We start from the raw sequence: 25,864 nt of genomic DNA on the forward strand, positions 1-25,864 counted from the left end.
TATGTCACCATTAATTGGAAAAGAGAATAATTACAGGCAGTGTTGACAGAAATTCTACGCTTCTCCAGATTCCAAGATCTAATTACAACTAGTGAAACCCCATGACCTTAACTAGCACTTAGTACACCTTGGCCACCTTGACCATGCCCATGCGAAGCCCATCGTCTCTCCAAAGAACCTATTTTTTGTTATTGCAGCCCACACTCTTCTGCTCTCTTCACTCACTGAAAGCTGTCTCCCTCAATCACTTTTCAATATTCAATCTTAATTTTGTGGAAGTTTAGCATTTTCAATGAGCTGGAGATGAATGATTAATGAATAAATTTAAATGCTTCATTTTGTCCATGGATCATTAGTTAAGTCCTTTGTGGGAAGGACCTGAGAAAGGAGTGAAAATTATTGAGACATTAGCCTGGAGCAATCCAGGGGTAAATAGTGTGCACAAAAGGATGTTGTGTGTGCACTATCCACTGGCTTTCTAAAGAACCCTGGGGAAACACTGTTTTCAATTTGGAATCTTAACTGAATCACATTTAGTACTTGTAGAAAATTGATTTTTCTTTCATCATGTTTAAACAATGTCATACTAGTGGTAAACAACACAAAGTCTGCTCTGTATAAATGCTAAAGTGCAAAAAGTGCGAAATCCTTAGATATTTATCATTTCCACGAGAATGAAAAGAAGTTAAAAAACAAACAATGTTTATATATTAATCTAAATTGTACAAATTATGTTTATGCTCATTAGAATTTTAGTAGCGTCAAGGTTAATGCTGTTAGACTACTCCTTGGAAAATATGTTACCCTTTCCTTCTGAGTTGATAGAGATGCTGTTGTTTTGTTGATAACAACAGATGCCTTCCATACTAGAGGAGACAGAAGGGGGCAGTATGGACACAACAACCTTAGCAAATAACTGACTGAAACATGTCTCAGTATCATGTTATAACACTAAGCATAACATCTCAAACTAAGTCGGCTTGAAAAAAACAAAATAAAACAAGTAAAAATATATATATTTAAATCAAACTGACACATTATCTCTCATGTGGGGAAAAAAAAAGATTTTTTCAGATATTTGATAAAGTTTTTATACATAGGTTTTTGGGCCAACTGTATACTATAGAACAAACATTCAGCATGACACTAACTTGGTTGACTGCTCACAAAGCCACGACGCCACTAGCTCCCTAAAAGCATCTTGAGGAGAAAAATGTTCAGTCCGTCTCATATTCTGTACTGACTATATGGCAATTTCTCAAATGAAGGTGCCTCTCCAGCACATTTATCTGCTCTCCTTGCATCTAATCAATCCCTTAAATAAATGAAAGTGAGCCACAACTAGATGTCATCACATCTATCTGCGGGCGTGCCTCAAAGTGCACACACCTTAATGCTGCTACTCTAAAGAGGATGGACTGTGGAAATACTAATGGGGGGCTGTACTTGACAGCTGAGGGGCATTACATGCTTGTTTCATTATGATGAGGATAAAACATACAGCACATGCCTCGCTGTGCTGTTGCATACTCTGATACCTCAAAGCTGGTTTGGAAGATTTTTTTGTACTTTTGTATCAAGGCATATTTTGCAAGAGGCATGTTGAGAAAATCTGATTTACAGGCAGCATGATTCTCAATTTCTGCCTGGCGCCACCGTGCAGACGATGGGCCCGTTTCATTTGGATTCACTTCAGTAATCACTTCTGATCACTGGAGTGAAGCCGAGTGAATCAGAGCAACGTTCTGTCTTCTTAAGCTAACCAAAATTCTGCTCTGAGATCTTTTTAAAACCAGGAAAACTGAGGCGTCCTCTCAAACCGTCCTCTCTTTGTTCATGAGAAAGTGGAGAGTTGAGCCATGGAGCCGATGGAGTCGAGGAAAGAATGTGAGTTGAGAAAGGTGCTACTGTGTCTAAAATATCAATGAGGGAGATGCTGCCAAGTTTTGGAGCACACGAGAGGAAATAGGTTTTCGGTAGTATAAGATGAAAGTGCACCCTGGCACACCCTGTGTGGTCACTGCTGATAACACTGTAATCTGGGAAGATTTTCTTTTATATTACTATATAATCGTCTGATTTTTATTCATCTGACTTGAGTGTGTGTTCCTTTAAAGTTTAGGTAACTACAGCATCTGTCATTCAGTCATACAGTACCGCTTAACAATACACTGGAACCGTGTGATTGCCCAGGTGAGTCTTTAATGTGGAGCTCAGCAGAAAAACATGACAAACAAATTCATCAGTATAACAATACATGTTCCTCGCGTTTCCACACTCATTTGATTTCAAAGATATTTATCTTAAGAGGATAATAATTTGTGAAAGTCTCTGACATTTGTGGCTAGCTAGCATGATAATAAATCCATGGCTTGGAACATTTTTTAGTTAATTAGAGTCAATCAATCCAAACTTTGCTCACTTACCGGTGTGAAACCGGAGTATAATGAGCAGAAATCAGCATGGTGATTGGAAAACACAAATTACAGCTGTTAAAGAGAAACTCATCCACTTTTCTTCTGTTGATGCAAATGCCTGCTGCGAGGATTTAAAATTAGCACGGCATTCCTTTAATGGATGTTGAGGCAAAGTGCTCCTCTATAATTAAAAAACCTGTTAATATCCTCGTAGGCTAAAATAAGAGGGGTTAGTATGATTGCGTGACACCTCTTTAAAAGGACACATTGGTCAGTTGGCTATTACACAAAACAAAACTGTATCTGCTTTTATTTAGTTTTATTTAAATCATGGAACCAGTTTGCCTAACACTACTTAGATTCACTGTATGCTGTGTATATATTAAGGTGCTTTTTCCCCCCATGTTTATCCGCATTATGAGCAAATGAAGTAACCCTACATAATGGTGTGTGACCATACCAGTGAGATGGTCAGCACTGCTGCCTCAGTAAGATCATGTGGCATGTTAATGAACTTCGCTGACATATGGGACAGTCTTTGCTATTAAAGGCTGTGTATATCTCTATGTTCAGGGCTACATTCATATATTCCTGACATATTCCACGCACCTTTCATTCATGGTGTAATGATGTGAATAATGACCTGCTGATGTTAACAGTACCATCTGATCTAGGGTCCCAGACAGTAACATGACATAACCTCCCGGCTGCTTGTGTCCACGATATATATATATGACCTCACCGCTGGATGTAATTTCTTTTCAAGAGCTCTTGGAAAGGGAGAGCTTATGTTGTTGAGCTCATGTCGTCAAGGCTGGTAACAGCAGCTTGCCATTGTATTAATTATTGTCAGGGAATCCAAGGGGTGTAGATAATACAGAATGCACTGGTTGGTCCCATTTGTTTCACTTGTCAGTGGAGTGAATAATTGGGAGTGCTGACCATATTAGACACAGAGAATTTCTAAAAGATACGACTCAAACTGTTGCAACACAAAAGTACTGCTTGGAAATTAAAAAGCTTAATGTGTGAGAATTTCAAATCAGTATGGAATAATTTACCAGCTTCTCATTGCCAAAGGAATTTACTGAAGTTTAACTCTGACAGCAGTCATTCTGATACACAATGAAACGGCTCCAATTGTGAGGGAAACTGTTTACTGCGTCCTACTTTTGTTTTGTTTTGTTTGTCCAAGAATTAAGTTTCTTTTGGTAAACGGCAAAAAATGTTAAGTGTCAGATATTTTGCACCCTGACTTCATTCTTCAAAGGTTTGAGAACATTGATACAATTCTAGTAGAAGAGGGGTTGCTAATACAATGGGGCTCATCTTGCAATTCTCCCAAGGAATAACTATCAGTCCTGCTACAGCAGCTTCAGCGTCCCTAGGTGACCGCGCCACTGAGCCCGTGTTCGCTCCATCGCACCCCACTCCACGCCTGCTGCCACCCTGAAGGTAGATGCATCACGCTGGGGAGACTGCACAACAGCAGCCCCCTCTCCTCCAGCCCCCAAACCTTCTCCACGGCACAGTGGCCTCCTGCGGCCCCTATACACAACTTTGGGTCTCCATTACAGCCCCGGTCCCAGCAGCCCAGACTCTCCCTCAGGTGAGTCTCCATACCACCTCCGTGTGTCGTCCCACCTGAACTGCACAACTGGTATCCTTTTGTCATTTGAGAATGCCACAACACACACACATATTGTGCACACGCACACATACACACACACACACACTCTCTCTCCTGTGCTCACTCTGGAGGGGACACCGCCTGTTCCTTTCTGCTCACCTCCCGGCTGCCGACTGACTCTCTGAGCCGTGTCTGTGGTGGCTACGCCATGTGTGGGGATCTAGGGGTTTAAAACAGCAGGCCTCCCAATACTCCCTGAATGGCAAATATAAGTGCTTCCAATTTATTACACAGTGGACGTTTTATGAATCATCTCTGACTAACTTTGATCTGAAATGACAAGCATGTGCTAATCAGTCCCGATATCCAAAAAAAAAGTGCTAAAAAAACAGGAAACAGAAAACTGGATGAGTTGAGATTTTACAATTAATTGAAATAAACTGAACCTGCTAGTACAAATATTGCACTTTTGATGACCCTTTTTTTCTCTGATTAAGCAGCCTGTTCCTTTAATGCCAATGCTACATTTTTTTTAGAACTAATCTCTCTATAGTATAGTATGCGGTTTGGTTTCCAAATCCAAAAATGGTGCAAAATAATTCCACACAACTGTAAACTCTTCCAAGATTAGAGAGGGAGGCATAAAGAGAGCCCTGCTTGTGTTCATACATACAGTTAACTGGAACTAAGGGGGGATCTTTAAATGTAACTTCTAAGAGCCTTGTAATGAGTATTTACTGTAACATGCAGTTTGCATTAATTTTGTCTCACCAAAGTGTTTCTGAAGAGGCTCCCGGCAGCATTTTCAGCTTTCCTCCTTTTAATATATTTTTTATCATTAAAAAGGGGCTTTAAACTGCAGCACTTTTGCTAAAACACAAATTACAACTTTCACTTTATAGGTTGCCATACCACACCACACTTAGTTAACAAAATATTTTACAAACAAGATGATATCACCCTCTCCATGATATTAATATGATATGTTCTCTGATCTGTAAACAGCTGGTTATCTTGCTTTTCCACGATAAGAGAAAGTGCTGAGGATTTACGCTTGGTGAGCACATTTGGGCTGAATCTTTCACACGTCACAAATTGCAGATGGGAAGCAGTGATCTTGAACAGCCGATCACATTTCCGTGACCATCTGACACCTTCCATTTAGGAAAATAATACTTTCTATCTTAGCATACCCCTCTGCAACAGCCAGCAAAAGGAATTATGCCTGGTAGACTTTGCTATTCACAACTTTGGAGCTTCTCCTGTTGTTTTGTTTCATTGCACTGATTAGATTAAATGTTCGCTCTTTAATCAGTTACCCAAGGCCACGATAATGCTGACAGTTTGTGTTTTGCTTCATTTTTATGTGTTGTAACGGGCACAAAATTATGCTGAAGGAAACAATAAGGAAGCATGATATAATGCAAGCATTACATATGAAGATGCGTAGTATCTGGGTGTAAAATCAGGGGCTTTTTCACCGAACAGAGTAGATGGTCAGTGGCTGGGAGCTTTGTCTGCTCTTAAAAGCTTATATTATGAGTATACTGCAGTATTTAAATCTGATCTAACTGCGGTTATTTACACTAACACCCCTCCTTTTTTCATAATGTTGAAGACAAAAAAAAAAAAAAGACTTTTTACCCATAGAGGTAGATATGCTATCTGAGTAATATGACAGAAAGAAATGAGTCGGGTTAACTGGTACAGAGAGTTGTAAATCACTGTAGTGTGATTCTTTGTCTCAAAGGGTTTAATTAGTCTAGAAATTCTTCTCTTATCTGATGACCCCCCCCCCCCCCCCCCCTCCCTCTGCACACTGCAACAACTTACAACCATAAACGCCCTGCAATCTGAAGACCAGTGGCCTCAGGAGACTGAGTTGCTACAAAGAGCTGAAAGAGTTGGAAATGGTCATTTTATTGCGTTAGAATAGCTCGCTCGAGACTTGGGTAATGTAGTGCTAACTGTGTGCTGGTAAAGATAACAATATGTGACTCCAAAGTGAAATACAGTGAATTACTGTAGTGCTGTGCAGTGTCAAGACCTCTGGAAATGAGGTAACGCAATAATCGTGGTAAACAGTAAAACAAAGTGCTTTCATAGTGGTTTCAAACCGCTAATTAATATTAGAGTAGTATAGTTTTCCTTCGGTGACGATGATTATTTGAGATGCAGCGCACAATCTAATCAGTCATCACCGCAGAGTTCATGTAGAATGAATTTCCTCGGCATAACTACAAGTTGGGGATTAGCAGGCTGTGTGCTTGTCAAACACTTGAACATCAAAACAGCATTGTGGTGCCTTCTTATTATAAATGCTACCAATGTATGGTCCGCTATTGCTTGACGGTAGCATGGCGGTGCTCTCTTTCATAGTATATGAACAAAGCCATTTATCCCTATCTGTCATTTCTTAAGTTGTGAAGTACCTGTCACTTCTGGTCCCATGGGAGTCCTACATGTAAGTGTATTTACTCTAATTGAGCTCTTTATGTAATTGACAGTTTATTCTGGCCTAATAAATCCTTTCTAACGGTTTCTGATTAGCTGTGTGAGCATTTTGTTTGCTTTTTGAGGTGATTATATCACCTTATATTCATGTGATGGGGGTAAATGAAGGAATCCTAATTTTGAGATGAGATGTTTCTGAGTTTTTGAAAGCTCTCGTTGTTGTTGAACTGTATGCAGCTATACCAAAGTGATTTGACAGATTAATAATTTAGCAATGGAACTACTTAGTGCCTCACAGCTGTTAGTTTGTTGTGGTGGTGACAGAGTGTTTGGTGCAATCCATAAGTTCATATGAGCATTCCCAACCAGGAGTTTTACTATGTGATTCATCAAGCCACTTCCTTTAGTGGATTCACTTTGATCTTATAGACTTGGAGGATCTCTGGGGGCAAAAATGCAGGTGTGTGGATATAAATACTCCAGCAGAACTACTGTGCGCTAATGGACACTGTATTAGGTTACAGCCCTTTGTGTTTTCAGGCCTTATGTGTTTAACAATGAACTGATCAGACATGGTAATAATTAATGAAAACAATATATATGTTCTTTATTTGTGCTTGTTGTTGTTTTTTTTTTTTTAACTTTATGTCCCTTCTGTACACGTGTGGCATTTCATAGTGCTGCTTCAGTGTCACACTAAAATGTAGAAAAAAGGAGGGTATTATCTGCTTTTAATTAAACATGATAAAAGTCTGCACACTTGTCTGTACATTGAGGTGGGTGCTGTTTATTATACAGATGTATAACTTCAGTTTGTGTAGAGCACCTTCTTTTGAAGGACTAGTAGGAGCAGAATGAGATGAGGGGTTATTTTGGCGATGGAGATTAAGGCAGGGGCTTTTTGTCATTTGTGCGAGACAAGCCATTCATCCATCCAGTTCACAGCCAAAAAAAGGCTGGTCCCAGAAATTAGCAGTTTCAGCTCAGCAGCAAAGTCGTCGGGCTGTGAAGGCAGAGAGAAATTGACTAATTAGCAATGCGCACTAAAACTTGACGGTTCTCTCTATAACAGCGAGGGAAAGACTCGGTTTTTCTCCCCCTTTCTCTTTTCTTTCTTCCATAGATGTTTGAAATCGCAGTCATTTACGCTCGACAGTTTTTACAATAGCCTTGAGCCATAATTTTGCGAGTCTCTCCAGCATCCATACCCCTGCATGGTCTCTCTCCACCGGCCATGCACGACCGTTTCTCTCCCCAACCGTGGATTTCCTATTACTCTCGTTACGACTCACTGAGCCCCAGGCCCAAGGATAATGATGTGTTGTTTCTTGGTAGCATAATTTGTCACACGTATATTTCTTCTTCTTCTTCTCTTGCAGAAAGCACAGCTCCCTCTCACACACTCACACACTTCTTGTTAATTCAGAAGAACAAATGATCAACGTCAACAAATAACCCGAAATAGTGACTTTATGAGTTGGAATCAATGGTTATTTTGAGACGCCATAGACTTTAAAGGAAAAAGGACATTTCTTAAAAGGAGAACAAAGGAAAATTCAAGTGAGATTATTGGGAACCCGAAGCTTACTTTCCTTTTTTTTGGTCAAGAGCTGAAGTCAGGTAAGTTTGGCTCCTTCTCAGGCAAGCTGCTCACATCATTTAGTTGTGACAGGCGCTTTTAGAGAATCTGGCGACAACGGTTACGGCACGCTTGTGTCAAGTTTACACACATTACGCACATGGAAATAGCTTTTTTAACAGTCTAAGTATGAAAAAGATATGCACATCCCATTTAACTTTAGCGAAAGCTGCATTTCAGTGAATATTTTGTCGATACTCACGTCCGCTTAACTCAGGTAGGCTAAAAAAGCAAAACGCACCCGTACCGCTGCTGACGGCTCGGAGACAAACTAATTGCTTTTGTATGACTCCGTAAATCTGTGCGATGTGTAATGTCCTCATTGTGGGGGTGTGCAGCAAGGCAGGAGAAGGGATAAGTGTTGGCTGAATGCTGCATGTTATCCGTCCACCGTAGCGGCTGTCTCTTTTTTCCTTATCGGACAACTTCAGCCGCGTTACCGAGGGGGAGAAAGCGCCGCAGCATCTCCGTATCCTCCGATTTTTTTTTTCTTTCTTTCTTTTTTTTTGTTTTGACAGCGCCCTTCAAACATCAGCCTCCATTTAAAACCATCCGCTTCTTGAGTTAAGAATGAATAAGAGTGGCACGCTGTGGGAACTGCTGCGTTTTTGTTTGTTGCTTTACGACCAGAGCTCAAAGTTGAAGGCGAATGAAGCCGTGCTGGATGTAGATTGTCGCCGGCTGGCGTGGCATGACGGCTCTTCCCCGCTGGATGGACGGGCGATCTGTTCAATAACTTATTCGAGAAATCGTTTTCTGCTGTAATAGTTGACTGATAGCGATGTATAGGCAACGTGTGTTGTGGAAATAAATGACCTGAGGTAAATGGCTTGCATGGTTTATTTGTTGCCTAGGTGGCGTTCACATTCAGGAAGTCATGTCCAGATCGGGTGATAGAACATCCACCTTTGACCCAACACACAGTGACACCCTGCTGCATGGGCTCAATCTCTTGTGGCGGAAGCAGCTTTTCTGTGATGTGACTCTGACTGCCCAGGGACAGCAGTTCCACTGCCACAAAGCTGTGTTGGCATCTTGCTCCCAGTATTTCAGATCCCTCTTTTCCTCCCATAATGTAATGAACAATGAAGGAAGCAAAGGGGACCAGGGCAGCAGTGGGACCCCTTCATCCTCTCCTGATGACAAGCTGGTGACCACCAGCGCCAGGCCCATAAATAACCTAGTGCTCCAGGGCTGCTCCTCCATTGGACTACGATTAGTGCTGGAGTACCTGTATACTGCCAATGTTACTCTTTCCCTGGACACAGTGGAAGAGGTGCTGTCAGTCAGCAAGATCCTCAATATCCCCCAGATTACCAAGCTTAGCGTGCAGTTCCTTAATGACCAGATCTCTGTGCAGAACTACAAGCAGATCTGCAAGATTGCTGCACTCCATGGACTGGACGAGACCAAGAAGCTGGCCAACAAGTACCTGGTGGAGGATGTGCTGCTGTTGAACTTTGAGGAGATGTGTGCCATGCTAGATGCTCTGCCACCCCCAGTGGAGTCAGAGCTGGCTCTCTTCCAGATGTCAGTCCTCTGGCTGGAGCATGACCGGGAGACTCGCATGCACTATGCACCGGACCTTATGAAGAGGCTACGCTTTGCCCTTATACCTGCCCCAGAGTTGGTGGAGAGAGTTCAGTCTGTTGACTTCATGAGGAGTGACCCTGTGTGCCAGAAACTACTCCTGGATGCCATGAACTACCACCTGATGCCCTTCAGGCAGCACTGCAGGCAGACCACGGCCAGCAGGTGAGAACGAGACAGATAAACACTCAGACATAAATTCACACAATCACACCACAGTGAGCTGTTTGAGACTGGGCAGTGGGTGATTAAATGCCTCCCACTTGTTAAATTTGAACAAATTACAGACACAAGCATTATGCACTTGCTCATGTATTGATCCCACCGCCTGTTTAATGTAGAGCATGTAGGTGGTCGGTGTAGACCATGTAGACGGTGTGGCATTTCAGGACTAGTTCATGAGGATTTTGGTGCTCCTGTAACATAATACCTGCTGCCAGAGGTCGTGATGCACTCTGTGCTCCACTGTATCCATCATTACAATGTTCCCTCCTGTTTTACAAAAGAAAACATGTCTTTATTTCCTCACACATCTGTGCAATTACTCTCTAATCAGTGTAGACAAGATTGCTACAATCTAGATAAAGGTTATGCATTTGATTCGTAGCAACTCTCATGAATACAATTTGAAATGCTGTAATTGAATTGTGACCAGAATTAAATGGTAATTGCAAGATGCTTATGATCCAAGTACAGAGATTCCTTGTTACTGATATTACAATGAAGACAAATATAATACATTCAAAATGTTGTTTTTTTTTATTTGATTTGATGTTTAGAATTCCTTTTCATGAATTGGACAATGCTGCTTCCATTCGTGTTGCATGCACGTGTCTCACTCACACAAAAACATGGCTTACTTTCATGTTTGTCCTGATCTGCACTTTTAGGGCTGGTTAGTACATGGCTATTGTCTCTTATGGTGACAACTGATCACAGTCAGACAGCTGAGACTTTTTTTTTTGTAATCGATAGTATCAATACTCAGTTGTTGTTTTTTTTTATCACTACACTTGTGAGTCTTGGGGAAAAACAACTAAACAAAATTGTGGCATAAGAGAATCTAAACTTTATGAAAACATTTGGAAATTACAGAAATAATCAGGACATAAAACCATTCTACAAGTACCTACTTGTACATTATCCCAATAATATATCTGATCCCACATATGGACCTAAACGAGCAAAGATTCAAGAATCCTCATAATTAGTTTCACATGCCACTGTTTCTCTCCCCTCAATTAATCACCATTATCTATGTCCAGGGGCTCATTTGCATATGAATAACCCTAAAACACTTCCGATTGGGCCAGCATGAGGGAGAATACACCGAGGCGACGGTGACTTACCCAAGCATAAAAAAGTAAAATATGGAAAAGGGAAAAAGGTGAATGTGTCTGAATCTAAAGGCCAGCTACTCTTAATGTTTTAGTGCATATTGTGATAAATTGGTAGATTTGTGTTGAAATCCATTAGGAGCCAGATAATGGTCATTGATGTGCAGTAAAGTGCACGGCTTTGAGGTTATATATCATATACAAACAGCAGGAAATTTCCAACAATTGGCTAAGGCATGTCACATGAATCACTGTAGCCAATGAAATGGAGACATTGTATAGGCAGGTTTATGTTCTCAATTGTGCTTTTAGCCTCCAGCATGGCACCCTACAGGACTGTCCTCGCTTCACAGCTAATTGAAAAGATATCTTTAGAGTGCAATAACGATCCAATAACACATCAAAACGATTGAGCAATTTTTATTAATCACAATAAATGTGGTCGCATATTTCCTGATTAGCAATCTTGACTTTAGTAGAAGTACTTGGATAAGAAGCAGTTATTCATCTAGCTGTGCATTTATTCTTTATTTTATTCACAGATTAATTCATTCATACAATCAGCATCAGCAAAGTGAAAAATAAAAATACTCCAGGGAAGCTCTGTTAATTTCGTCGTAGTAAATCAAGGAATTAAAGGTGTCAAGTTGAAGCTGTGCTTGTGTTTTTGTGTTTGCATGTTTTATTCCAGGCCTTAATATGTCTTTTATTGCATGTTATTGAACACTTGTCCGCACACCCACACTTTTGACATTGCAGAATCCGTTCCAATAAGAGGATGCTGTTACTGGTGGGTGGTTTGCCTCCTGGACCTGATCGTCTCCCCAGTAATTTGGTCCAGTACTATGACGATGAGAAAAAGACATGGAAGATCCTCACAAGTGAGTAGAAAGGCTGTGATTTAAAAAAAATATATATATATATATTTTTTACATTTATTTATTTATTTATTACCTGAGGCATCCCGTGTTACTGGCTTTTATGATGAGAAATAGTTGTTCCTTTGGATGACTTTAACACTGGTTAATTTTCACCAAAAACGAGGGACAAGAGTTCCCTAAATCCTTCAGGTAATAATGTGTCACTATCACTTTTAATATAAGTTTTTAATCAGAGCGTGACTTCACAGCACTGTGGAGCGTCATGCATGCTTTCCCTTGTTTTTTTGCTGATATGTGCTGGCAGGATGCACGATGAGATTTACTTGAATCTAATGATCTATTGTGGCTGAGACAGAACGTTAAGGAGTGACATCTTTTCCCAATTACTTTTAAATGCAGCGTGATTACTCGTTCATATTGATCAACTCATAACATTGAATTAACCCACACATGGTAATACACGGCGTGGCAGTTTAGCCTGTTGACCCGGTGTCGCTGTTGATATTGGGTTTACTTAAGGTGAATAAATAGCACAGAGGGGTTAGTGGAACACTGCAGCTTAAATGTTGATGTCAACCATTCTTAGGTAACAGGGACAACAATGGAAACAAAAGCAAAAATAGATTTTATCTCATTTTATCTTATTTTTTAATATTATAATGAAGGTAAATTGTGATAATTTCCTAGAAAACCTTTGTGAGATTTCAAACACATCCCTGCTGCACTCTCCTCTGTAGAGTGCACTATGCTCTTCTCTCGCTCTCTCTGTCTTCCCTGACCTTTTTAAGGCTCACTACTATATTGTTGCCATATTGCAAAGGTCAAAAAAAGAGCTAATGAGAGACCGCGTTTCTCCTTTGCCCCATCATTGCTGGACATATTGAGTTTTTGTCCTGTGTTTTGGTTGCAGTCATATCTCAGGATCACCTATCCATTCATATATATTAGCTATAGGTCTGCTTTCTGTCAGCTCGGTCCTGTGCAGTTTATGTTCTCCCTTTATGGTTCAAATCTGAATAAATCTGGTTTTATGCTTTTGCTGTCGGGTCTTAAAATCACCAGCAGTCTCTGACATGGTTTCTTCCTCTGCTCAAATCATAACATTTCCTGGCAGCAGTCTGATGTTTTAGCTCATGTTTGTCCAAACCTATTAGAGCTTTTTTTTTTTTTTAACTGAAGGAGCCAGGCATACACAACAGCCTGAAGCTCGCTGTTTATGTTGTTGTTGTTGTTGTTGTTGTTGTTGTTGTTTTTGTCATTAAACTCTCACTCACTGGTACAAACTGCACCAGGCAAAAGGTCAATAGGGATTTCCATCACTCAGAACTAAAAAAGTTAACACTCAAATGGTCCGTGGCCAAGTGGAAGGACAAAACTGCAAAATCATCCCCTTAACACATCAGTGACCACCTGATGTAGCCTCCTCACAATGGATGTGGAATAGAAGATTATTAACATTCAATCATAACTTTTCAATGAGCCGAAACCTGAGAGGGACAGCCTTTGATTAAGACATTCATCAACACAATTTGGGAAGAATCTGATCCCTTTCAGTGTATCTGATATACACACTGCTCGGTGATTCCAGTGTAAAGTTTGCCATCTAGTGTACCCACAGCAGCGTGGACCAATGCAAGACAAAGGCAGGCACAGATTCAGCCACAATGCTAGGTTGTTCTTTTCTTCTTCTTTAAACCAACCTAATATTAAAATCTGGATCTCCATGCTGCATGTATGGTGTCCATGCAGCATGGCCCTAGAACAAAGGAATTCAGCTCAGTGGGATGCAATTGTAGCGGTGTTAAAGGCACATCAGAGCTGGAGCAGCAGTGGTGCATTAGCTGTGGAGTCATTCAACCGACCCTGACTGTGCCTCTATGCAGAGGTTTCTGACTCCCTCTAGTGAGCCCTAGAGCTCACTGTAGACCGGAGTGATGGCGTCCATCTCATAGAGGACGTGCTCATCCTGCCCTCTTATGGCTTTTCACACTCTTGGGTTAGTGGACAATTTGGGTTAAAAGGGCACAAATAGGTTAATCGGATTCACTTTCTCAGGTATAAATACTGTAGAAGGAAAAATAATTAATGCATTTATTTTTCAGTGCACAAGATTAGCATAGTAATTCCAGTTATTATACCCTGCTACTGTAATTATCTCACCGTTCACCTACAGTATATCCCAAATGTCCCAAAACCCACCGCAGTACTCTAGATACTGTGGTCTGTGACATATTGTAAAGCAATAATCTTCTTCTCACATGGGTACGAGATGATTTTTAGTATGAGTACAAGTCACTAGACATCAAATAAAAAGCCGCCCATCCATGTCCTATATGCTGCTGACTGAATGATAATGTAAATAGCATGTAAGGGAATTTGGCAGTCGTATGGCACTCGTCTTTGAGGTGCACTGGAGGCAGGCAACCTAATCCCCTCGTTTGAGATAAAGCTGTGTTTAGTGTATGTAGTATTAGTTCCTATCTGAGACTTCCCTCCCATAGAGGACCGGCACATGTCAGCCAGCTAGAGTGAGATTGCAGAGAGAGGCCAATTGGAAAGAAATGAGATTCAAGGCTGTCTAATTTTGCAGCAACTGTGATCCATCAGACGGTGGGGAGGTGACAGTGGAAATGACTGATGGAGACAGACAGGTGGGCTTTAACATTTCACTGATTTGTGCTCAAAAAGCACCGGGCCTGAGATTTATTGAGTGAACATGATCATGTTCATTATGACTGTCACCTAAGACCATTTCTCTACATCTCAATGGGGTCACTTTAGCAAAAGAAGATGAAGGAGAGAAGGGGAGCACGAAAACATACACAAAGAAAAATCCTCCATGAGGGGTCCTGCTTCAGCTCTGGGCTGTTTATGCTATACTGCGCTAACACACGACAAGGGGTATCATCCACCCAACATTTTACTTATCGGACAGTGTTGCTAAGCTAGTTTCTAAGAGTCGAATTCCTAAAATAGAAATTGGTGACCTATCCAGTTAAATAAATGCAAGGTTACAAGTAATAATTATCTGATTATTAAGCAATCTGTCAATTACTTTCTCAATCAACTAAATAATTATTTTATCTACAGAATGTTAAAAAATGTCCATCACATTTTAAAACCAATGATATTCAGTTTACTACCACTAAATACTTTTTTTCCTGTTCTTTAAAGTGCTGGAGGTTTTTATGGCATCGTTATTCGAAATAGCTGAATTCACATTCCTGTGGATGGATGGTCCAGAGAATACAAAACAAAAAGAGCAAAAAACCTCAGATTATATATATATATAGAGAGAGAGTTTTATGATATAATTTAACATTTTGCCTCATGTGAAGAGAAAATAGCAAGAGCACATTCTCCGCCACAACCAGTGCATTATACTGCAACTGAAGCCTGACTGATTTATCAGCAGGTCAGTATTATCCGCCAGTATTAACTATTGGCAGTTCTCCTAATAGTTGCATTTATAATGGCCAATAAATGGAAATTATAGAAAAAAGTAAAGAAGAGAAGGGAGAAACATCCTGTGGGCAACACCTGTTTGGAAAGTGAGAAACACAACAACTACTGATCTGAGGACAGCTGGGCAAAGCATGATAGAGTAAATGAAGACCCACACTAAAAAATATGTTAGGGAAATCTGTTAAGGTTTCATATGTCTGAAAAAAAAATGTCGGTCAATATATCAGTATATTGGATTTTTAAAATCACTAAATATCGGTATTGGTATCAATTGTAAAATCATATATTAGTCTGTCTGTAATCGCAAGTTTCAAGAAAGTAATCCAGTGCAACTTTCTTTGCTCACCAGCTCTCCATCCAGACTTTTTTTTAAACTTCTGTTTGTGTTTTTTGTATCTTGCTCCAAACAAAGAATGACAAACAGTCTGTGTGAAATTTACTCTGACCACTCCTGTTAAATTACAGAACATTTAGCACTTTCATTATTTCCTATTCAAAAGTTAACATAATACTTCTTAGATGTTCAATAAACCTCTTTGGTCAGTGTGTCGGACAGTAATTGGTAGTAAGGCTTGACCTGTGGGTGTGGTGGAAACATTTAAGAATTAATTGAATTTATTTAAGGAGAGTGTAGATGCCATTTACTTTCCCCCTTTGAGTATAAGAGCGCAAACAGAGTTACACCAGATGTGTTGATGCTCCATCCATCCATCCATTTTCTTATGCTTATCAAATTGAGGGTTGTGGTTGGGCTGGAGCCTATCCCAGCTGTTACTGGTCAAGAAGCGGTGTACAGCTTGAACAGGTCGCCGGTCAATTGATGGCTGTGTTGATTCTGATTTTTTTTAAAAAGTTGCACGTGAATCTATTTTCTATATGATTTTGAGACAAAAGAGGTTAAAAAGTTATCCAGATGCTACAAAGAGTGGCTTTTTTCATTTGTGGTTCAATGGGATAACTTTTACTGTTACATGGTTCTTATTTTAAATGATCTGACAGTTTTATTAAATGTGAGACTTATGGTTAGTGCTTTCTAGACTGCAATGTGTCCTGAACAGAAAAGTACTGGCTTGTTTTTAATTCTCATATTTAATGATACAAAGTAATTGCTAACCACAGTGGATTTTTGAAACCACCAGCACAGTACACCTATAACAGCCAGGGCACGCACACAGGGTACTGTTTATATACAAATTTCTCTCCACATGTTTTTAAAACTGACTTTTTGACTTTTTGTCTGTCACCTAGTAATGCCTTACAACAGCGCACATCACTGTGTGGTGGAGGTGGAGAACTTCCTGCTGCTGCTAGGCGGAGAGGACCAGTGGAACCCCAATGGTACAGTCGCTGCTTTCCACTGATTTCACACAGCAAATTTTTCATGTTCACTTAATCTGGAGTTTATGTAAGTTCAAGCCCATCAAGTTAATGTAACACTTTCAGAGGGTTTGAAACACTCATCCTGCAGCCAGATCAGCTCTGAGTGGACAAACAACACTCCAATCAACACTTGTCAATAATTGGCACAGAAAAATTACTGTTGTTTATGATGAAATATTTGCGATGTAGAAGTGTTAAGAGGGCTTTTTGCAAAAAGGTGGCAACACAGTGCCATAGTAAGAAGCAAAGACTGTAAACGATCAAGGATTCTTACTCTGCCTTTTTGTTCTTTCACCAGCTATCACAGTAATACAACAGCGAGGCAGATGTACACTGCACTTAGTGAAATTAGTTGTTTATTCAGTTTTGAGAGTAGGAATCAGCTTACTACAAATGGACATCATGAGAGATGATTTGCAGTCTTTTGAATACAACATTAGCAAGAGCTGATCTCTCTGTGCTTAGAAAACATGACTTCAGTCAGCTCTTGTTAGCTCAAACAGCAGCAAAAAGGCAAATCATCACGTGTGGGCGGTGATTAATGAAGACTGGGGAGAGTCGCATTTGTGAATTTTATTGGTACACAACAAACAACATTAGAAAAGATGTGGCCAATAAGAACTGATCATTACATTAGCATGTCTAAACTGCACAAAAAGAAGCTTTATTTTGAGCTAAGTTATTTGTATTCTACTGTTCTGTTTCGCAGGAAAGCACAGCACTAATTTTGTCAGCCGCTACGATCCCAGATTCAACAGTTGGATACAGTTGCCTCCAATGCAGGAGAGGTGAGCCTTTTTTTTGTCCTCTCAGAAATGTTGACATCAGTACTAGCTTCTGTTTATTCAGCTTCAGTAACCCATTTTCTCTCATCCGTCTCTCATTACGTGTTTTGTATACTTCTCAGAATCCCACCACTCATTGCATCACCTAATAAGAAACGGAAACCTTTATGACCTTAGTGAAGTTCACAAGTTTTGGCATTCATGAAGATGCTACTTGGATTTTAGTTGTAATTTGTGAGATCCAACAACTTCACAAGTCTTCTGTTCAGCTGTGATAGCAGATGTGTAGTTCTCTTGGGAAATGGTGTTTAGAAAACCTAAAAATATAAACATCAACATAAGATTAAAAAAAAAATGCTACTACTCTTACCTAGGTGTAGAAAACCAGCCAACAGAAGAATAAAGTAATGCTCATTGGGCTGTAAACAGAACTATGTGCTGTTTTTTTTGGTTCAAAATCCTTTTACAAGGTATTACATCATGCAGAAGTAAGCAAGCCCATTACACAGGCATGAAAACAGATGCTCACAGCCTAGAAGCATGTACATGCTTAACTTATCTCTCGTCTTATGATGTTTTTTTTGTTTTTTTAAGAATGATTTGCACCTTAGACAGAAGCTGGAAAAAAACAAAAAACAACAACAGTGATTCTCATCATAGGTTTAATGATGTTGTCTGGTTAATGCGTCCTCCTCAGGAGAGCCAGCTTCTTTGCCTGTCGCCTGGATAAGCACCTGTACGTGATTGGTGGCAGGAACGAGGCGGGCTACCTCTCCAGCGTGGAATCCTACAACCTGGAGACAAATGAGTGGAACTACGTGTCGTCTCTGCCACAGCCTCTGGCTGCCCATGCAGGAGCGGTGCACAATGGCAAGATCTACATATCAGGTCAGTTAGAGGAGCTGTACACGAGTCGCATGTATTATTATTATTATTACGCCTTATTATTATGCAAAAAGGCGCGCTACATGGAGGAAACTGTACAAAAAGGCACATTGTGTTTATGGCACAGAGAGGTAAACACATCCATTTAATTACACCACAAAGAAAAACCAACTCCACTCCAGAAAAATGATTAAAATCAATGCATCAGGACTGATTGTTCATCTTTGTCAAAACTGCCAGCAGTTCAGTTGGAGCTTGAGGTGAGCTTATAGCAGCTAAAGTAGACTTGAGTTTAAAAAAAAGAGAGAGAAAGAGAGAGTGAACCTCTTCTTAGTAACAGCACAGCCCCAGATTACCATCCAATATTACCTCAGACTCCCTCAAGAGATGTGTTCATGTAAGTAGCAGAATTTCTGAAGCCCTGTAAAGAGGCTTGAATGTATACATCAGTTCTTCTTCAAAGAAATGGCCACAGAAAGAGTTCAAATTTGTAATGCTTTTTATTAGATACATTTCAATATAACTTTGGTTTGTATAATTCTTCTACTTGCTGACACCAGAAAGTCATATGTCAGATTTTAGTGATACATCATTGAACCACTCATCACCTCCCTGCAGGAAAATCCGGAAGTGAAACCCTCCTCTTTTACAAACTGACTCTAACCAAAGTTTTCTTGAAGAGCCAAAAATGTTTTTTCTTTTCCAGTTATTTACTGTATATCTGGGGATAGTACTACATTTGGATCCAGTATGTCCATGTGCCGCGTGCTGTAGCTCCACAGAGTATTAATGACACACTGCTGTGTTTACCTGTTGCAGGAGGCGTGCACAATGGCGAGTATGTCTCCTGGCTTTACTGCTACGACCCTATAATGGATGTGTGGGCGAGGAAACAAGATATGAACACAAAGCGTGCCATTCATGCTCTGGCTGGGATGAATGACCGCCTGTATGCTATTGGTGGAAACCATTTGAAAGGTAAGCACTCGAGCTTTTCAGACAACGAACAGAAAGCAGGTCAAGATTGATACTTTTTTGAAAAGTACGTGTGAAAATCATGTTGCCATTGTGAGCAGGCAGTGACCTTAATTACCCTGTGCAACACTGTAGCCTCCATTTCTCGCACTCTTTAGTATTCATAGTACAAAATGTGAAAAAGAACAAAAACGTGTGCTGTTCATTTGCATTTGTTCAGGAAAACAGAATGTGGTCATGGGAATTATGACAAGCTCAGCTTGTCTCTCTTTGAATCCTCTCTTTAGCTACGCTCTTTCGTAAAAACACTGTTAAACAGATGTGTTCAGTTGGCTCTTCACTGCTGCAAATTCAGCTCATAAAAAACCTGCACGTGCCTCTGAGTATGATTGTGTCCATATCCAAACTTGTGTTTCCTCACGCTCACTGTAGGAGGGAATCTGTGCACATCGATGTCTGTCTTGCTGGTTTGTGTCTGTGAGTTGGTGGTGAAGGAAGAAACCTTGAGATGTAGTGAAACTGTGAGGGAGGTGGAACCGAATGCGGCAGATGGAACAACAACAAAAATTTGTCTCTATCAGCAAATAGACAAAAAAAAGCAACATGTCTGCAAGAGTTTAACTAAAGGGGAAACCCATCAACTGGACACAAGGAACATACTGGACACACTGGCGAGAACAGAATAAAGATTCAAACCATGAGAAGCAAAATAAAGCCTAACGCCTAAAGCGTTATGTTGAGAAAGAGAACGGCTGTGGTCAAATATCAAATTGCGCGAATTCTTTAAATACTAAATATAAATGCTTCAAAGGTTCCTCCTCCTTTAGCACAGGATAAACTGAACCATCCTTTAGTAAAGGAAAGAACGTAATGCTATATAGTGCCACATAGTAAGGGACTGTAATAAAATTAGCTTTTTGTCAAGGCGTCGCTTTAAATCAAAACTTTAACTATATTAATGTTTTTTTAAAGATTGTTATAGTTCTGTTTGCCTTAGTTATGCTCATTGTTGTATTGACAGGCTTTAAGAGTCATTCATTTTTATTTTGGGTCAGCTGGGATAGGCTAAGTGAAGGATAGAATGAACTGACTGAATGAATAGTTTCAAGAAAAAGGAGGAAAGGAGTTACACTGGACCATCTCCCCAGCAGGAAAAAATAAGAAAAGATTTGTCTCATTTCGTAGGATATAGAGCGTGCTCTTTTTTTCTTTAAAATTCAAATCTTTTCAGTGAAATAATATTTTTTCAGTTATGTTTCCTGTAAGAGCACAATGGGGTAGTTTCAATGTCATGTTGTTAACCAGCCTTGTGTCAGTGCAGTCACGTGGTGGTTTGTGTGGATTTCATTTACAGTTGTACTGTAGTGCAAGCATATGAAACCAAAACTGTCTGAAACCCGATTGGTCCACAGGAATGTTTGAATTTAGCGTTTTCTGTCTAGTTTTCTTTTTGTGATGTGACGGTGAGTTCAGGTTTTATGCTATTGTTAAGGGTACTGAGTTTTTTTTAGTTCATTTAATAAAAAATAATGTTGTACTCATAAATTAGATTATGAGTACAACATTATTATTACACACCAATTAGATAGATTAGTAATTAATTAATACAACAAACTCATGCATTTTAAGAAACTTAGAAAATAATCTATTAGAAGTACACAGGAGCCAGCGCCAGTTTGTGGAATCCGCCATGTTGCTTCGCCATCTTGAATGCATTTATTCCTGATATTGTCGCAATTATTTACTGCCTACAGATTAGACATGCGATCCTAAAACTTAAAATTCAGTTTAATTCAACTGAATCCGCTAAGTGTAGAGCAATGTTTCACAAATTTCAAAGACAATTTCACTTGACAGCTGCTAACAGTGGGTAACAGAGGCTAACGGCAGCTAACAGCGGCAAAAAACAGATCTTACTGACAAGAGCAGTCCAGGATATCCTCAGCAGCTCACCTCACAATCACTGTCTTCGGTCAAAAGTGAGCTTCACTGACTCATTGGCCTATATCGGACCCCTTTCACAAAGCTTTACAGCCAAGGTTAATATCAGACTGATAGCCTACCCAGATAGCTAAAAGAATTACTTTGCTAGCTGGGTGAATGGTAACTAAAATATCCCAAAACATTTAATATAAGCATTGATATTATTAAAATATATTAAAATATAGTGTGTGCAAAACCTGTAATACAAAAATGGTGGCCAGCCACAGCTGTTATGGGGTACAGTCTAAATTTAATGTTGTTGATCTCTCCTGTCTAAAACATGTTTGTCCTAAAGCGGCCACCGTAGCTGCCTGTCTTTGCTTCCTGCTGTCTTGTGTTGAGTGCCTTCTGTGTTCCTCTGCCTCTGTTATCACATTCAGTGTGAGTCTTCTTGTGTTGGCGTTAGTTATTTGTCTTTTGGGTTATTTCCTGTATTTCTTTGATATATTGTTTTCTTTCTTTGTTGGATTGCTAGTTGGATCGGGGTGATCAGGAGGTGGAGTGGGTTGTCTTTTAATCAAATGGTTGGTTGTTTAATCTTCGGCTCCTGCAGTCTGCGTGCCTGAGTGTCTTTGGGCAAGACACTTGCACCTGATGAATCCATTGGATTGTGATTCTGTGTGATAGATAGAAAGTCCTTAAGGACGTGGAATAAGTTATGCTCCCATGTTCACCACGTGTCCTGCCCTCTGTGTCACTGTGGATTTGTGCTTTTCTTTGGGTTTCTGTTCCTTTTAGATTTTGTTTAACTTTTGGGAAAAATAAACACTTGCCTTTTTATTTCTAACATCTGCACACCTTTTTCACCCTACCTCTACTGTAACCTAAACCTATGATGACAGGGTATCTTATCTTATCTTATCTTATCTCTGTCATGTAGGTTTCTCCCATCTAGATGTAATGTTGGTTGAGTGTTACGACCCAAAAGCTGACCAGTGGAATATCCTCCAGACACCCATCCTGGAGGGTCGCAGCGGTCCAGGCTGTGCCGTTTTGGATGACAGCATTTATCTTGTGGGAGGCTACAGCTGGAGCATGGTATTCAATGTAGTACATATATGTCTTTATCTATCTATGTTTTACATATCTATCTACACACACACACACACACACACACACACACACACACACACACACACGTGTATATATATATATATATATATATAGGGGTGCAACAATACTCGTATCGATATTGAACCGTTTGATACAGTGCTTTCGGTTCAGTACACATATGTATCAAACAATACAAATTTTTTTATTTATTTTTATCAACTTTTCTTCTGACGATGCTGTCTGTGTTGAGCGCTCAGTGGATCTGCGTTTGACTACTCCGCCCAGGCTGCACTGTGGAGTGCAGATCCACTGAGCGCAGCGCAAGCTAGCAAGACAGAAGCTAAGCTCGTTGCAACATGGCAACTACCTCAACGCTACCCGAAATTGAACCTCCCCCACCCTCATTCAGAGCTGGCGTTTGGTACTATCTTGGTTTTCATGTGAAGCATGACCCTGATGGTAAGCGCGTCATGGACAAAAGTAAAACAGTATGTCGGATGTGCCACGCAATGCTCAATTTGTGAGAACTGCACCGTTAGCTTGTTAACGTGTTGACACCGTCCAGCCCCACACACTGGGCGATAACGGAGATTTGCTGCGTTATGGCGTTAATGTCATTTTAACAAGATTAACGCTGACAGCACTAGTGGGAACACAACAAATATGACTGCACATTTACGTGGACATCATCCTAGTGCAAAGACAAGTGGAGGCAGACAAAAACAACAAGCATGCATGCTACAAACTTTACCCGAGTCATTTAGACAGCTGTTAGCACATGAGTCTCCTTATGGGGACCTGATATGTTTAATATGCTGCTGAGAATATAGCCCAGAAGAAGCGTATAGTATAGCTTTTATTTTGGAAAGAGCCATTTCTCTGTAATAAAGTCTCTTTTCCAAAGATGAGTGATTTCTCGATCAGATAGATTTTTTATTATTATTATTATTTTGTTGTTTCAGCAACATTAAATTTAAAAACTGTTCTTTTGAGTTAAAAAATATATATATAATAAATGACAAATTAAAAAGGTATGAAAATTTTTTTGTATCAAGAAAATATCGAACCGTGACACCAAAGTATCAAACCGAACCGTGATTTTTGTGTATCGTTGCACCCCTAATATATATATATATATAACTGTGTTTGCAGTACTGGTTAGAATAAAGCTCAGTATTTTTGGGGCACTTTAATTTTTAGAAAGGGTTGCTCAGGCAAGAAGAAACTCTGGATTAATACATATATAGTTTAGTAATTCCCCACAGAAATCCAAACAGCACTAAGAGGACTAAAGAAAATCAGTTGATTTTCTTGTTTTTCTTTTTCCCTCAGGGGGCGTATAAGTCTTCGACAATCTGCTACAGCCCAGAGAAAGGAACATGGACAGAGTTGGAGGGAGAGGTGGCAGAGCCTCTAGCGGGCCCAGCCTGCTCCACCGTCATACTGCCCGCCTGCCTGCCTTTTAACAAATGACAACTAATCCAGCCAACGGGCGTCGAGGGTGATGGGCAGCAGAGTGATTGGGGGGAGGACCATCAATAAGCAAAACAGTTGTCAACAATTTCATGACAGATTTTCCAGTCATATGCTGGGGGTGTGTATAAATTATTTTTTTACAAGTTTGACCAGAGCACTTTCGTTATTCTCTCTACTGAAGGATCGAAGAAAAAAAAAAAAGATAATTGTGTGAGTCATGTATTTAAACTCATCTGTGTTCTGAGAAATGGTTGGTTCCATATTCGATTTTTTTATTTAAGCGGATAGTAAGTGTTTTTGGCTTCTCTTCTATAGCACGCATAGTGTTGAGCTGAATTATAGCTTTCAAATCCATTGTATCTTGTATTCAGTAGCGGCATAACTCCAGCTAAATGCAGTGTTGTTTCAAATTACATCGGGACATGAAGTTACACTAGGACTGGGTGAGTAACATGACCTGTGATGATCAAAATGTATAAATAGTCTTCATCCGTTATGTTATTGCTCATTGTTCTATGGCTGGGTACGCTCACTTATTACCTGGTTAGAGAATTATACAACAGTTTTGTTGTCTGTCTCTGAAAATGAACATATTTGCGCAATCAAAAGGGGACATTTTCAGAAAACCCTAACAGCTGTCACTATTTAACTGTCACGGTATGTGCAGAAATGTTCAATTAGACATGGAATTAGACATGAACGTAGATAAACAACCAGGAAGACACTTAAAAAAAGACACAAATATACTCATTGATCTTTTTGAGCATGTGTCCACATGACCCAGCCCTATTTTTTGATCTTAAAGGGGGTCTATTATGTTTTTCCTTTTCCTCTATCATGTATATACTGTGAAAATGGTGTTTTCCTTCATTAAACATGGTCAAAGTCTAAATAGTGTATGTGCAAATAATCCCCACAATCACTTTCAAACAGTTTTTCTACTTTTGGCTCTGTATGATGTCATAGAAAGTGGATTTTTTCAATATGATCATCTCAGGCATGCATTTGAGCACTGAAGCCCCACCCACAAACCTTCTGCTTATGAGGAACAGCCAATCAAAAGGAAGTATGCTTAAAGCACTGGGGACTGGAGTTAAAACAGCAGAAGATTAAGTGAGGGGCATCATCAAGACTCAGTATAAGTTAAATAAGGATTTTTTTTAAAAAACTATAAATCACACAAAGCTGTGTAGGACTCAAAATTTGACACTGGAAATGAACATAACAGATCCCCTTTAATCATTTAACTTGTTGAACGAAGCAAAACTCTAACCAATGTCATGCTGCAGGCAAGACAATTTAAGGATCACTATTGATTCCTAATATTCACATGAATAACTTATAATTAACTAACGTTAATTAAACAATGATGGTACAATCAAATTGTAACTACTAGCCAACGTGTTTCTGGGTAGCACGTTGGGCTAAACTGATGCAGAGGACACTTGTGTAGCTTGTTCTCCTGTACAGCTTCATTTTAACAGGCCTGTTTGTGAGGCCACATAGCATTACCTTGATGAGATTTTAATCTTTAATGTATAAAAGACTAAATTAAACAAACATACGGTGGGCTTTAATGCACTAATAGTGAACTTTTATTTCAGCAAAGTTCACTAAAATGTAAAATGTAAATTACTGAATGTGCTGTGTTTAAAAAAGTATCTTCAGTACAAATGAAGTCCAGTCTTGTCTACGTTATGAGGTTCAAAAACCTGACTCTAATTATTGATGCAGTACCTGTTGAATTCTTTAAAAAAAAAAAATGAAAAAAGAAAAGAAACGTTGATTTCATTCTTGTAAATAATCGCCTGCAGTGAAACATTTTTGTGCACTCAACCTTGGATTTATTCTCAAATCCTGTTATGTCCTTTGCATTTTAGAATATGAAAATAAAATGACTCTTGATGATTAAAA

The 25,864-nt window shown here is 39.7% G+C and overlaps 1 protein-coding gene across 4 annotated transcripts; it reads left to right on the forward strand.

The window, feature by feature from the left end:
• The first annotated feature begins 417 nt into the window (after positions 1-417).
• klhl14 (kelch-like family member 14) lies at positions 418-25,864 on the forward strand. 4 transcript variants are annotated; one of them, XM_087832592.1, is made up of 10 exons: positions 418-4,026; position 5,798; positions 8,995-9,895; positions 11,827-11,948; positions 16,662-16,751; positions 17,503-17,581; positions 18,276-18,466; positions 19,283-19,441; positions 22,302-22,459; positions 23,807-25,864. In XM_087832592.1, exons 1-10 carry the CDS (start codon positions 3,877-3,879, stop codon positions 23,945-23,947), a joined length of 1,992 nt encoding a protein of 663 aa, XP_087688718.1. In that variant the 5' UTR covers positions 418-3,876; the 3' UTR covers positions 23,948-25,864. The 4 variants fall into 4 exon arrangements, with proteins under 4 accessions (XP_087688718.1, XP_006786440.1, XP_006786443.1 ...); XM_006786380.3 differs by lacking the exon at position 5,798 and having other exon boundaries at positions 3,945-4,026; positions 8,995-9,416; positions 9,501-9,895; XM_006786377.3 differs by lacking the exon at position 5,798 and having other exon boundaries at positions 3,823-4,026.

The sequence above is a fragment of the Neolamprologus brichardi genome, chromosome 18, assembly GCF_056152115.1.
Source record: "Neolamprologus brichardi isolate AB-2024 chromosome 18, ASM5615211v1, whole genome shotgun sequence".
NCBI lineage: Eukaryota > Metazoa > Chordata > Actinopteri > Cichliformes > Cichlidae > Neolamprologus > Neolamprologus brichardi.